The sequence below is a fragment of the Stegostoma tigrinum genome, chromosome 44 (assembly GCF_030684315.1).
Source record: "Stegostoma tigrinum isolate sSteTig4 chromosome 44, sSteTig4.hap1, whole genome shotgun sequence".
NCBI lineage: Eukaryota > Metazoa > Chordata > Chondrichthyes > Orectolobiformes > Stegostomatidae > Stegostoma > Stegostoma tigrinum.
The window spans coordinates 482501-497536 of NC_081397.1; the positions used below are offsets into that span (position 1 = coordinate 482501).

Consider the following 15036-nt stretch of genomic DNA (forward strand, 5'->3'; position numbering starts at 1 on the left):
TCTCTTTTACTGTCTCTGTCTCTCGCACACTCTATGTCTCTCACTGTCTTTGTCTTTCACACACTGTCTCACTATCACTCTGTCTCACACATTCTCTCTCTGTCTCTATCTGGCTCTCTTCATCTATCTCATTGCCTTCCTCTCAATCTGAAAAAAAAACAGCTGAAAACAAAATATTATATTTATAAATACCTGGTTAGACAATGTCATCTTAGTGAAAATATGAAATGGAGGTTTGAACGAGTGAAATCTAATCATTGCTGTGCAGTATTATTAGGATGGATGGTAAGTAATAGTTTCCAGCTGTACTACCATTAGGTTAGTGCATGCCTGTTCGTTCTATACCAACTACACTCCGAGCAAATGCCTGCAGATCAAGGAACAGCAGCTCAAGTGTTAATGGGTTGAAGTCCAAGCTGCATGATTCTGCTGTCTCACTGAGGGGGTGATTATCGGGCAATTGTGTTCCAGGAGGTGTAAGCATATCTTTAGTCTTGCTGTTTTGGATTCTGTCTGCAATCAGAGATAGTACGGTGTCTAGAGGGAGTGCAGTTTTCGAGCCCCTGATACAGCAATGGAGAATGCTCAGCTTTTACACTTTGGCATATTTGCTGATTCTGAGAATTAAAGTTGTTGAAGTTGGGGTTTCAAAGTTGAAGCAGCGAGACACAACTGTATCTCTGCTGCTCTCATCCGCCTAGCTGAACTCGTCCTCACACTCAACAACTTCTCTTTTGACTCCTCCCACTTCATACAGACTAAGGGGGTGGCCATGGGCACCCGCATGGGCCCCAGCTATGCCTGCCTCTTTGTAGGTTACGTGGAACAGTCCCTCTTCCGCACCTACACAGGCCCCAAACCCCACCTCTTCCTCCGGTACATTGATGACTGTATCGGCGCCGCCTCTTGCTCCCCAGAGGAGCTCGAACAGTTCATCCACTTCACCAACACCTTCCACCCCAACCTTCAGTTCACCTGGGCCATCTCCAGCACATCCCTCACCTTCCTGGACCTCTCAGTCTCCATCTCAGGCAACCAGCTTGTAACTGATGTCCATTTCAAGCCCACCGACTCCCACAGCTACCTAGAATACACCTCCTCCCACCCACCCTCCTGCAAAAATTCCATCCCCTATTCCCAATTCCTCCGCCTCCGCCGCATCTGCTCCCACGACAAGACATTCCACTCCCGCACATCCCAGATGTCCAAGTTCTTTAAGGACCGCAACTTTCCCCCCACGGTAATCGAGAACGCCCTTGACCGCGTCTCCCGCATTTCCCGCGACACATCCCTCACACCCCGCCCCCGCCACAACCGCCCCAAGAGGATCCCCCTCGTTCTCACACACCACCCTACCAACCTCCGGATACAACGCATTATCCTCCGACACTTCCGCCATTTACAATCCGACCCCACCACCCAAGACATTTTTCCATCCCCTCCCCTGTCTGCTTTCCGGAGAGACCACTCTCTTCGTGACTCCCTTGTTCGCTCCACACTGCCCTCCAACCCCACCACACCCGGCACCTTCCCCTGCAACCGCAGGAAATGCTACACTTGTCCCCACACCTCCTCCCTCACCCCCATCCCAGGCCCCAAGATGACATTCCACATCAAGCAGAGGTTCACCTGCACATCTGCCAATGTGGTATACTGCATCCACTGTACCCGGTGCGGCTTCCTCTACATTGGGGAAACCAAGCGGAGGCTTGGGGACCGCTTTGCAGAGCACCTCCGCTCAGTTCGCAAAAAACAACTGCACCTCCCAGTCGCAAACCATTTCCACTCCCCCTCCCATTCTCTTGATGACATGTCCATCATGGGCCTCCTGCAGTGCCACAATGATGCCACCCGAAGGCTGCAGGAACAGCAACTCATATTCCGCCTGGGAACCCTGCAGCCATATGGTATCAATGTGGACTTCACCAGTTTCAAAATCTCCCCTTCCCCTACTGCATCCCTCAACCAGCCCAGTTCGTCCCCTCCCCCCACTGCACCACACAACCAGCCCAGCTCTTCCCCCCCACCCACTGCATCCCAAAACCAGTCCAACCTGTCTCTGCCTCCCTAACCGGTTCTTCCTCTCACCCATCCCTTCCTCCCACCCCAAGCCGCACCCCATCTACCTACTAACCTCATCCCACCTCCTTGACCTGTCCGTCTTCCCTGGACTGACCTATCCCCTCCCTACCTCCCCACCTGCACTCTCTCCACCTATCTTCTTTACTCTCCATCTTCGGTCCGCCTCCCCCTCTCTCCCTATTTATTCCAGTTCCCTCCCCCCATCCCCCTCTCTGATGAAGGGTCTAGGCCCGAAACGTCAGCTTTTGTGCTCCTGAGATGCTGCTTGGCCTGCTGTGTTCATCCAGCCTCACATTTTATTATCTTGTATCTCTGCTGCTGCTAGGTTAATGTATTGGTGATCCTTCCCCTGGACAAGAGGAGATAGCAAGTGAGGGAAATCTATTGAGTTGCTGGATTTGCCTCTGCCAAGGCTGAGTTTATCGGATGTTGTTATATTGGAACAGTGACTAAATAGTGGTTAAATAACATATTAGTTTGTTAAGGATATTGATAGAGTTAAAGTTATGCCAACTCCTTTTGTTTTCTACTTGTATTTTAACTGTGGTGTAAGAATCAAGTGTGCTTTGCTTAAAGCTAAGCAGTTTGAACATTTAAATCACACCTGGAATGCAGCACCTTGTACTTGGCTGTAAATAAGGCAAAGGTTAGGGTCCAGGCTATCTCCTTGTTTTGTTTTTGGGAGGTTTGGTCCATTCCATAACATATGAAAGGGGTGAGTAAACAGGGAGATAATGGATAGCAGGCTAGGACAGAAGAGAAGCTGAATACCTCACAATAAAAGCGAATGACAGGAAAAAAAAACTGTGCAAAGGGAGAATGGTGACCTTCTCATTAGCCCTGGTCCACCTTCCATTATTGACCTGGCTGATGCTTTTCACAAAGTCATACACCTGTTCTTTTCCCATTCCACTGGCTCCTTTAGCTTCTGGAAATCTGTCTACTTCTTTCTTAAAACAAAAATCAATGACTTCGCCTCCACAACATTTTGTGTTAGAGGTCTCCAGATAGTCACCAGTCTCAAGTGAAGATATTTGTCATCATATCAGTTGGAAAAGGTGTCCTGTGTGTTTCCTGAGACCATGGCATGACTAATAAAGATCTCAACTGTCTGCATTATCATTCCATCCAGAGCCCTGACAGAATTCTGTACACATCAATGAGACACTTCATCTTTATATATCATCCAGTGAGTGCAGACCCACTCATAGAACATAGAACATAGAACAATACAGCGCAGAACAGGCCCTTCGGCCCTCGATGTTGCGCCGACCTGTGAACAATGGTCTCCCCAGCTGTGCAAACTTTCAAACTTCACTGAAAACCTCGGGTTGTGAAGAACAACATGCCGTTTTTGTTACGAACACCTTGCTACCCTGCTGCACCACTTTCTTATTTTAATGACAGCTGGGCAAGGACATCCATAACGCCAGAGGGCCATACAGCACAGAGATGGACCCCCTTCAGTCCAACGCATCCATGCCAAGCAAGTCTCCCAAACTAAACTGTTCTCATTTGGTTGCATTTGGCCTATATCCCCTAAATCTTTCGTACTCTCGTATCTGTCCGAACATGCTTTGAATGTTGCAACTGTCCCTGCATCGACCATTTCCTCTGGCAGTTCAATCAACAACCAACCTCCTCCGAGTGATTAAAAAAAAAGCCCCTCAGGTTCATTTTCAATCTCTCTCCTCTCACCTAAAAATTATGATTTCTAGTTTGGAACTCCCCTCCTCGAGGGGAAATATCTTTGGTATTCACCTCTTCTATGCCACCGACAATTTTTATAAATCTGTAAGGTCACGCCTCAAACTCCCGCACTCCAGTGAAAAATGTCCCAGCCTATCCATCCACACCTTATGGATGCCAATATTGCCCCTTTTAATCACCATTTCAATAATACCCTCCAAGTCTGGTTATTTTTTCCTACAGGCATGGACAATGACACATTTGCACCTTCCACATGTTTACGCAATTTTCTGACCTTGTTTATATCATTCCAAAACTCGTCATTTCCTCCACATCAGCCACAATGGTGCACACTTTTGGAGTGTCATTAAACCTGGATATTTTATCCTGGATTCATTTATTCAACTTGCTGACAGGTGTTGTGAATAAGTGGACCCACACCAGGGTCAGTTTGTGATCAGTTTGCTGGAAAGCTGTGAAATAACCTGTGGGACGTATGAATCCTTGAAATATACTATGTGAGTGCAAATTGTTGTGGACATTGTCGATTTTCGGTTGTACTTGGGAGACTGAGTACACGTCTCCTCCAAATACCCGCCAAGAGAGCCATGTCCTATTGCACCTATTATGAAAAGTTGGCCATAATCTGTAACTCCGAGAAGAAACTCCAAACTTCATTGGCATTTCATACCCGTGTGTGATAACCGGAACTTCTGTTTAATAAACTGGCAAAGCACCACCTACAATAATAGGAACATTTTCTGTTTGCCTACATGCGTCTCCCTCTATGTCTTTCATTCTATCGCCAATGAAGTCATGAATTGAGCAAGTTTTTTTTCATGCTTTTCAGTTTCATCTGTGTTCTCCCTGTGGTACGATCAAAGGATGCTGACAAATTTCAAAATGCGCACACTCTATCTGTCCCTGTTGTTGCTGCTCATGACCCCCATGTCAGATGCGGCTGAACTGCATAACAATGTCTTGGCTTACATTGTTAACCGGTAAGTGTAACTGAAACAGATCTTACCTGACCAGCTCTGTGAGCTGATGGCTGCATTCAATGTTCAATCAAATCTCAGCCTCCTTGCCCGTCGCACACTGGTAATAAATGGAGGGCACACAGGAGGTCGAGGGAGTGCTCCATAATTGTGTTAATTAAGTCTCAACCCACGACCCAGGACTTCTGTCACTCCCTGAGGAAGGGAATCTCACTGGAACTGTTACCCAGATTCCCGGGGTCACAGCGCTAAGAGTGAAATCAATAGCGTCCGCTGACTCCGAAATAGATTTGAAGAAAATGCTGAAACACAGGGGCAACATTTTACTGTTCACTGAATCAAACAGCTCGTCTCACTTTTCCTTCGTCTCCCTCTGCCTCCTTGGCTTTTATTCACATTTCCTGTCTGTCCACATGGTTTTTGTTTCTGTCTCTTACTTCTGTCCCTTGTATTTTACTTGCACTACAACTTGCCCTAACACAACAAACTCTTCTTGTTTCAAAATTCTTCCAGGATTCTCATCTACCATCAGCTCCCATTCGTTGCTCCTATATGTCTCATTCTCTCCCTTTCTTTCTCTCTTCCCCTCTCTGTCTATTCCTAACAAGTGCGAGTGGCATGGGGCATCGACTAGTGAATCAGTCGAAGTAACTTGAAATGAAGCTACGATAACAAAATGTGGGGCTGGATGAACACAGCAGGCCAAGCAGCACCTTAGGAGCACAAAAGCTGACATTCCAGGCCTAGACCCTTCATCAGAAAAGGGGAATGGGGACAGGGTTCTGAAATAAATAGGGAGAGAGGGGAAAGCGGAATGAAGATGGATAGAGGAGAAGACAGGTGGAGAGGAGAGTGTAGGTGGGGAGGTAGGGAGGGGATAGGTTAGTCTGGGGAGGACAGACAGGTCAAGGGGGTGGGATGAGGTTAATAGGTAGGAAGTGGAAGTGCGGCTTGAGGTGGGAGGAGGGGATAGGTGAAAGGAAGAACAGGTTAGGCAGGTGGGGATGACCTGGTCTGGCTTTGGGATGCACTGGCAGGGCGGGAGGGAGATTTTGAAGCTGGTGAAATCCACGTTGATACCATTGGGCTGAACACACCCCCTTGATCTGTCCGTCCTCCCTGGACTGACCTATCCCCTCCCTACCTCCCAACCCATACTCTCCTCTCCAGCTACTTTCTCCTCTGTCCATCTTCAGTCCACCTCCCCGTCTCCTCCTATTTGTTTCTCTTGAAGGGTCTAGGCCCGAAGCGTCAGCTTTTGTGCTCCTGAGATGCTGCTGGGCCTGCTGTGTTCATCCAGCCCCACACTTTGTTATCTTGGATTCTCCAGCATCTGCAGTTCCCATTATCTTTGAAATGAAGCTACAGCGAGTTATCAAGAAGGCGAGTGGCATTCTGTGATTCCGTGCAGGAAGATTTGCACAAAGATAAGTAACAATGTTCCTCTCTGTCACATTACCCTGGCTCTCTGTTTAACACCTCACTGATGGTTTGTAGTCCTAGAATAAACTACAACCCTGGGAAAGAACAAAATAAAAATAAATCAACGCTGACCTTCCCATGCAAGAATTTCAATGGTGAATAGCAGAATTTCACGTTTTCTGTAAAACCACAGGCAATGTTCCAAGTGACTCATCTCAAACTGGGCCCACTGGCACTGCAAAGTGAATTTTTCACACAAAGTCTGTCCCTTGACTCACATCCTGACTTTATCCCTTTCAGTTTCCATCGAATGGCCGGGAATCGGATGGCTAGAAATCAGGGAGGAGAATTTGCCTTCCTGATGGCTTTAACCCCTGCTGAATGCGGACAAACCAACAGTGCTCCACACTTTAACCCAGGCAAATCGAGACGCCCTTCAATTGTCGGCAGTGCGAACTCCTTCCGAAACGTCCCAAACTCAAATTACATCGCAGTTTATCCGAACAGTGGCAGCCGTTGCTCGGAGAATAAATTGCTGTACCCCACAGAGAACAACCAGGAAATCGCCGCTCAGCAGTTTCAGAACCAGCTGAACCAACCAGTGGGCTGTGTCATTCTCTACACCACTTACACGCCATGCCTGCGGAGCTGTTTCATTAACATGGAGAACTGCACCATCATCCCTGCCTTGCAACAGCCCCCGTTTCGGGACATATGGACTGAACCAACAATTCACAAGTATTTTGTCTTCAGCAGAATATACAAGAATGATAACAATACGACCGAATATCAGAGAATCAGTGGAAGGCTGAATGAAGTGCAGCGTGCTGGGTTTCATATCAGAAGGTGTGATGGAGCAGAAAACGCAATCAACTGTATAGAATGCACCCAACCTCATTACTGTATCCCATAGGCATCGTCACTATGGCTGCCATTAACACATCAGTGAGACCTGGGAATTTCTCTAAATGAGTGCCATGCCAATTCGAATAGGTTTATCCCATTTTATACTAGTGTAATAATCCAAATTTACCAACATTCACTGATATCCTTTCTGCTTGTCATTCAATGAATCACACATGATGTTATCAGAGCGAAACAAGTCGGGCATCAACTCAATAAGCTCAAAAATCCCTCACAGTTGCAATTAATTCCATTCACAACCTCTTTGCTACCGTCCATCAACACTTAGCAAATGCAACACAATACTGTTTCCACATTCTCCATTTCATTTCAGTTCCAACCCTGATCATCACTGCACACAGAGATATCTGACAGCAATGGGAAGGGTGTACAGTAACATTCAAACCCAGTGCTGGAAATGTATGTGAAATAACAACACTAGGGCCCATGCCCATCTCCAAGTCACCCTTTATTCACATATGAACAGTCCTTGTCTTTAGCACTGCACCATGCAGAGATAGCTACCAGAGTGTCAGCATCTCTGACACTCACCCTTCTTATCTGTCAGCCACAGGTCCCTGATTGGGCTGGTAATACGGCCCAGTCAGGGGGCTCATACTCTCTGAGGTTCAGCTGGCCGACCTGGTCACCACGGCATTATGGCCGCTGAATATCAAACACACACTAAAAAGAAACAATTACATTCCAGTGGTAAAGGAAGGAATGAGACCAAACTGGGAAGGGAAAGGGAGCTTCATGTTGGGGGTGGCTCAGAGAGTGGAACAAAATTGAATGGCGAGCAGACCAGCAAAGAATGAGGGAGACAGATTTAATCACCTGAATGAAGCATTCCATTTATGAAATGGTTTAAGAGTTTGTGAGCACACCATGTTCAGTTTCCCCTATTTTGATCAGTAATCCTTTGTAAAGCATTGACAGGGGCAATTTCTGCAGCATTTCCAAATGTTGTCTCTCTAACATTGTACTCCTGAAATTGGTTGAACAGCAGAGATATCATTTCTTTGCACTGTTGTATTCAGTGAAATGCATGCATGACTACATGTGATTTTTCCTGCTTCTGCTGTACACATTTCAATTCAAGTTAATCCCACTGTTCAAAAAACAAACTGCTTTGGATGCGTGGTTTATCTCACTCACCTGCCACTTATTCCTGTCGATGAGTTGTGTTTCTGTTTTGTGAAGAAATATGAATGAGCTGGAGCAGTAAAGGCAATGCCCATTGTGGTGATTCTCCAACATTGCAGCTGGAAGGTGGGGACAGGGAGGTGGCAGAGTTCACAAGAACTATGACAGAGGGAAAGCGAGAGACAAGTGATGTACATGGGAGCACCAAGACAGTGAGGAGAATGAAATGCAGCCTGAAGGGGATCTGGCTGAATCTCAAAGGCATGGGCTAAGTGGAAGAGGGCAAAAGCAATTGATTCATTGGAAGTGAGGTTTGAGGCTGGGCTGACTGTGAAACAGGGAACAGATATTGGGAAGTTACTTGTGGATGTGTAAATGAGGCTAGGGTCACTGAGAGACAATTTAAAATCACCGTATGGTTACTGGGAGGGGTGTACATAAGGCCAGGCGCACTTCACAGTCACTGTAATGTTACTGGGAACTGTGTGGAAGGCAGGCTCAACATGAAAGCATTTGTGGGTTACTGGAAGGTGCATAGGTAATACCAGGCACAATGTTGCACTCAATAGTGACTGTAAGCTGTGTAGTTGAGGCAAGACTCACCATTTCCTTTCACTCTGTAGCTACTGGGAGATATATAGTTGAGGACATGCTCACTGTGGGACTGCTTATAGTCACTCTATAGTTACTAGGAGCTGTGTAGATGAGACCAGACTCACTTTGAGACACATCTTTCCCTCCGATCATATTGTACAAAAAGTTTTGCTTCCGTGACAGGATAAAAATTGCTGTAATGGTTGTCCATTTTAGAGGACCATACATATATCGTAGAGTTATAGTCTCTGACAATACAGAAGGTACTACAGTCCTCGTGTCTGTGCTGCCAGTAATAAGCTGTTACCTTTTTTGAGCCCCATTGTTCCATACCAGGCCCACATCTTTGAGTATTATGAAATTTCAAGTGTTCATTGAAGAGCTTCTTGTGAGGTTAGTTGCCTCACCTACCATCCCAGGTGATTCCATTTAGGCCCTTCACCGTTCTCTGGGTGGCAATAAATAACTCAAATCCACTCCAAAGCTCCTGACCTTCTCTGCAAAATGTGGGAGTGTCATGTGCCCTTGTTATTGATCCTTTGTTATGGGAATAGCCGCTGTCTAAATATTTTGCCTCTGCTCCTCATAATCGTATACATGTCGATCAATTTCGCTCCCACAACCCCCACCCCACCCCCACAACCGACAATGTCTTCTTCCTTCCAAAGATAACGACCCGAGGTTATCCAGCCTCTGATCGGAGCTCCATTTCAGGCAACATCCGGTGAATCTTGTCTGCACCCGCTGGAATGGAATGACATCCTTCCGACAGTTTACTGACCAGAACTACACACTATACACCAGCAGAGGCCAAAACAAAACTCTGTCCAGCACCAAAATATCCTCCCTGCTCTTATCATTTATATCAAAACAGATAAAACTCAAATGACACGTCCCATAGACCTTCTGAAGTACCCCATGAATCTGCATCCCCCACATCTAGGGATCTGTGACCAAGCATTCCAAGATCCCTCGATTACACTGAAATCCTGGTGGCTTGCCATTCATTGCATATTATCCTGTTTTGCTGCTACTTCTGCAGGGCATCACCACGTATTCTCACCTCATCTGCCACCATTGCGTCTAACTGAGCAACCCATTCGTATCCTCATACAACCTTCCCCTCACCAGTAAACACCCAGCCAATCTCTGTTGCAACCACAAACCTACTTCACATCTCACCCTCCACCCACATTCCCATTTACATCATTTACGAACATCACAAACAATGAAGGGACCCAGCACTGATCATTGTGGGATGACTGGGCCTGGGCACAAGTCGCACAAACAGTGTTCAATCACCACCCTCTAACAGCTGCCACTGGGCCAATTTTGGACCCAACTTGCTCAGATGATCCATAGATCCCATGAACTTTCCCTTCTTCAACAGTTTCCCATTTGGGACTTTGTCAAATGCCTCACAGAAATCCATATAAGCCACATGATCTGCCCAACCATTATTGACACTCACAGCTGTTCGCATGAAAAGCTCCAACCCCGTTTACAAGTTCACTGAGGACAGGACCATTGTCGGTCAGATCTCAAACAATGATGAATCAGAATACAGCAAACAGACTGAGGGCTGAACCGCGTGGTGTAATGACAATAATTTCTCCATCAACATCAGCAAAATGAATTAACTTCAGGTAGCAGAATGGAGACCCGCCCACTGTCTGCATCAATAGTGCTGGAGTGGAGATAATTGAGAGCATCAAGCTCCCTGTTAGGTGATGATCTGTCCTGGTGCTTCCACACTATTATGATTGGTGTCATTATGGTTTGAGAGAGGGAGAGAGAGATGGAGGACGGGCGAGAGAGACACGGGCTCTTAGAATGGCTCTCCAAAATTGCTTCACTGCCCAGGCCCCCAAAGATTAACATAAACACCAGGAGCAGTCAGAAAGCATTATCCCTGGTCCCAGCTGAAATCTGTACACTGGGATTAAAATACTGGGGAAACACTGATAAAATAGGCAGCACTTATTTGCTGTCTCTGTTAACCGCTGTTCCAAATAAAAAATCTCAGTGTCAATTTGATCATCTGTGCTTCCATGTTCCCAGCTCTCCCACAGCTCTCAATAAATCCCCATGTCCCCGCTGCCTGCACATCTTTACCCTGCTCTCATGAAAAGATCCAAACAAATTTTAAATGGGGGACAGAAGATGGCCTTTTAATCAAAATGTAGAGGAAAGGAAGAGAGAGAGAATTGATTCTCAAGAAGAAGGATGATGTGGAGATGCCAATGACCGGACTGGGCTGCACGAGGCCAGATCTCAGGTAACACCAGGTTATAGTCCAACAGGTTTATTTGAAATCACAAACTTTCAAAGTGCTGCTCCTTCATCAGGACACTTCACTTCACCTGGCGAAGGGGCAGTGCTGTGAAAGTTTGTGATTTCGATTCAACCTCCTGGTGTATATCCTGGTGTCATCTGACCTCTGACCAAGGGGAAGAAAGCTGAGCAGTGGTGGAGAGATACAGAGAAAAGGAGAGAAAAAAGTGAGCTGACATTGGAATGAAGGGAATTATGCACAGCAGGATTCCACTCGCAGTCCAGGCCGAGCCTGGAGGACATTGAAAATGATGACAGTTTAGGAGGTTCTGCAGATAGTGTTTGAAACACACCCAGATCCCAGTGTTGCCAGCACTTTCACAGTCAGTTTCTCACTGTGGGTCTCTCTCTCTGTCTCTCTCTCTGTCTCTCTCTCTCTGAGTGCTATTCCACGAGCAGCAATGTGAGAATGGCCACCTGTTGATTGAGGCAGGGGTTGGTTTCCCTCATCCTGAACATCAGGGTAGGAAGGAGGGTCAAATCCTGAGATATCTGCCCCTCCCAAAAGCTAACTTCCCCCAGAGCCTTCCCCAGTCCCAAGGCCTGCATTGCAATCCCGCCCACCCCATCCCCCACACACAAGAGGTCCCAGTTCCTCTGACGATTCCCCTTGGTTTGACCCACACCCCTCAATCCACATCTCCGACAGGGAAGCGAACAGAGGGTGGATGAAGGGTGGATATATAGGGGAATGGGGGTGAGAGGGGAGAGAGTCACTCCTGTTCCCCATCCAGAACCCTAGCCCAATTAAATTGTGGACAAATCCATGTGGACTTACCGTTGAGAAATTCTCTGATCAAAAGTTGGAAATAATCGGCTGGATTGAGAAAGACCAATTAGGGAAACCTTGCTGTCCCTCCCGTTCACCCTCAGATGGACAATAGACTACATTTGAGTGGCACCTGAACCATCCGTGTTACCCTTGCTGTCCTGTGGAACTTGTTTAAAAACTCAAATCTAACTCCCCACTGACTCACATACGGCCTCCTCACAGGCTCCTCATGCAATTACCCAAGTCCACCCTCCCCCAGCCCCAAATGGCTACTGCCGGGGGTTGAAAGAGCAACTGCACAGCAAGATCCCACATGCAGTACCACTACGCTCCAATAGGAAAAGTCAATACTTGTAAAGTATGATGGAGAGATTGAGGCACTGCCACTGCACCATTGTATATCTTTTTCTCTCTCTCTCTGTTCCTCTCTTTTTCTTCATCTCTCTCTATCCATGTTTTGTACTCACTCTTTCACTCTGTCCCTGTTTCTTTCTTTCTCTCTTTGTCAATGCCTCTGTTCTTTCTCTGTCTCTGTGCCTGTCTCCTGTTCATTTTCTCTTTCTCTCTGCCCCTGTCTCCTGTTCATTTTCTCCCTCTCTGTGTCGCTGTTTCATACATGGTCTCTCTGTTCCTGTGTTTCCTTTTCCGTCTCTCTCCCTTTCGTTCTCTCTCTTTTCCTCTCTATCATAAGATCACAAGACACAGGAGCACAAATTACACCACTGAGTCTGCTCCACCATTCAACCGTGGCTGATATGTTTTTCGACCCCATTCTCCTGTTTTCTCCCCTCAACATTTGATCCCCTTGACAATCCAGAACCTCTCTGTCTCTGTCTTAAATATACTCAATGACCTGGCCTCCACAGCCCTCTGTGGCAATCATTTTCATAGATTCACCACTTTCTGGCTGAAGAGGTTTATCCTTATTAAGGTTTACAGGGTCTTCCCTTTACTGTAAGGCTGTGCCCTTAGGTCTGAGTCAATCCTTACAAAGGAAAAATCTTCCTAATGTTCACTTTGTGCAGACCATTCAGTATTCTGTCAGTTTCAGTTAAATGCCCCCTCATCCTTCTAAACTCCATCGAGTACAGATTCAGAGTCCTCAAATGTTCCTCAATATGTTAAGCCTTTCAGCCTGGGATCCTTCTCATGAACCTCCTCTAAACCCACTCCAGGGCCAGTACATCCTTCCTGAGTGCTGAGTCAGAAAATTGCTCACAATGCTCTAAATGTGGTCTGACCAGAGCTTTATAGGACGTCAGAAGGCTGTAATCTTCACTAATGTGCTGGGGATTGTTTCAAGAGATGGAGATAGAGAGAAACTGCCAACGCTGACCAGCACACCCTCAGATCCTGGCTCACTCTGAAATCACATCGTACCAAAAAAAAATTCTCTGTCCGCATTTTAAAATAGCAAAGAGGTGTATCATTTTCTGCCGGATGTTTTATTTGTTTAATAAAACAACAAAGAAAGCTTGAAATTATTGTATAGAGCGAGAGAGCGACCCTAACCACCCAGACATTCAGTGAATTGAATTGAAATGGTTAACCTGAGTCTTATTGATGTGATTCTCAAATTACATCGCCCTGCCCCACACATATCACACATTACTCCCACATTATAACAAGTCTTCAGGTAGAGTCACATTTCGGTTTTTATATTCCGCGTTTTGCGGGAGTCCTGTCTGTCAGAGGCTCACTGGGGTTTTGCGTGTTTGTGCAAAATCACAAGTGCCTGGTTACTTTCACCCCAGGCTTCAAAACTGTTTTAAAGCGATAGGGCCACAAACAGAACGGACTGAGTTATTCAGACACCCCTAATGGAGACCATGGCTTTCCAGAAGAAATCAAACCTCAGGGTCATAAACAGACACAAATCCTGTCAGCCCCCACAGGGTGAAGCCTGTCCAACAGGGCCACAGGACAATGTCCCCCTTTTAGAGGATGCTCTTGTTCAAAGGTCACCTCTCTGTCCCTTTCGATCTTCCAAGTGAACAACAATCCCCTGGGAGAAACGAAACAAGATTAGTTAAAATACGGAGCAAGAAAATCTTTGGGAGAGACGGCACAGCAACATCCCTGTCTCAGCTGGAAACTGATAATCTCTCAGCAACATACAACCACACATCAACGAATACCCGTCACGGTTGGACATAGAACAGTTTTTCTGCCGCCTTCGCCTCCACGCTTACTTCTTCAACCGGGAACCGAACCCTCCCTCCACTCACCCCTTTACCCGCTTCCAACACAAGTCCTCCTCCTGGACACCACCCCCAGGCCTCCTACCTTCTCGTGACCTCTTCATCTCTAACTGCCGTCGAGACATTAACCGCCTCAACCTCTCCACCCCTCTCCCCTGCAAAACGGGCAGCCCTCCACTCCCTCCGCTCCAACCCCAACCTCACCATCAAACCTGCAGACAAGGGTGGCACAGTGGTAGTATGGCGCACTGACCTCTACATTGCCGAGGCCAAATGCCAACTCTCCGACACCACCTCGTACCGCCCCCTCGATCATGACTCCACACCCGAGCACCTAACCATCATGTCCAACACCATTCATGACCTCATCACCTGACGGGACCTCCCACCCACAGGCTCCAACCTCATTGTTCCCCAACCACGCACGGCCCGTTTCTATCTCCTTCCCAAAATCCACAAACCTGCCTGCCCTGGTCGACCCATTGTCTCAGCCTGCTCCTGCCCCACCGAACTCATCTCCACCTATCTGGACTCCATTTTCTCCCCTTTGGTCCAGGAACTCCCTACCTACGTCCGTGACACCACCCACACCGTCCACCTCCTCCAGGACTTCCAATTCCCTGGCCCCCAACACCTCATTTTCACCATGGACGTCCAGTCCCTATACACCTGTATTCCGCATGCAGATAGCCTCAAGGCCCTCCGCTTCTTCCTGTCCTGCAAGCCCGACCAGTCCCCCTCCAGCGACACCCTCATCCACCTAGCCAAACTTGTCCTCACCCTCAAACACTTGTCTTTCGATTCCTCCCACTTCCTACAGACTAAGGGGGTGGCCATGGGCACCTGCATGGGACCCAGCTATGCCTGCCTCTTTGTAGGTTACGTGGAACAGTCC

The 15036-nt window shown here is 47.2% G+C and overlaps 1 protein-coding gene and 1 pseudogene across 3 annotated transcripts in view; both read left to right on the top strand.

Annotated features, from left to right (window-relative positions):
• LOC132205978 (uncharacterized) overlaps positions 1-8221 on the top strand; it is a 14486-nt gene extending 6265 nt beyond the window's left edge. For 2 of the 3 annotated variants that reach the window (XM_059642481.1, XM_059642483.1), the window contains exons 2-3: positions 4622-4772; positions 6492-8221. In XM_059642481.1, the coding sequence (XP_059498464.1) occupies positions 4622-4772; positions 6492-7104 (764 nt within the window). In that variant the 3' untranslated portion in view covers positions 7105-8221. Of the gene's footprint in view, positions 286-4621; positions 4773-6491 lie in introns of all 3 variants that reach the window. The other variant, XM_059642482.1, reaches the window with a different exon arrangement.
• The window catches only part of LOC132207281 (uncharacterized), a 656210-nt pseudogene that overhangs the window by 163033 nt on the left and 478141 nt on the right, over positions 1-15036 (top strand).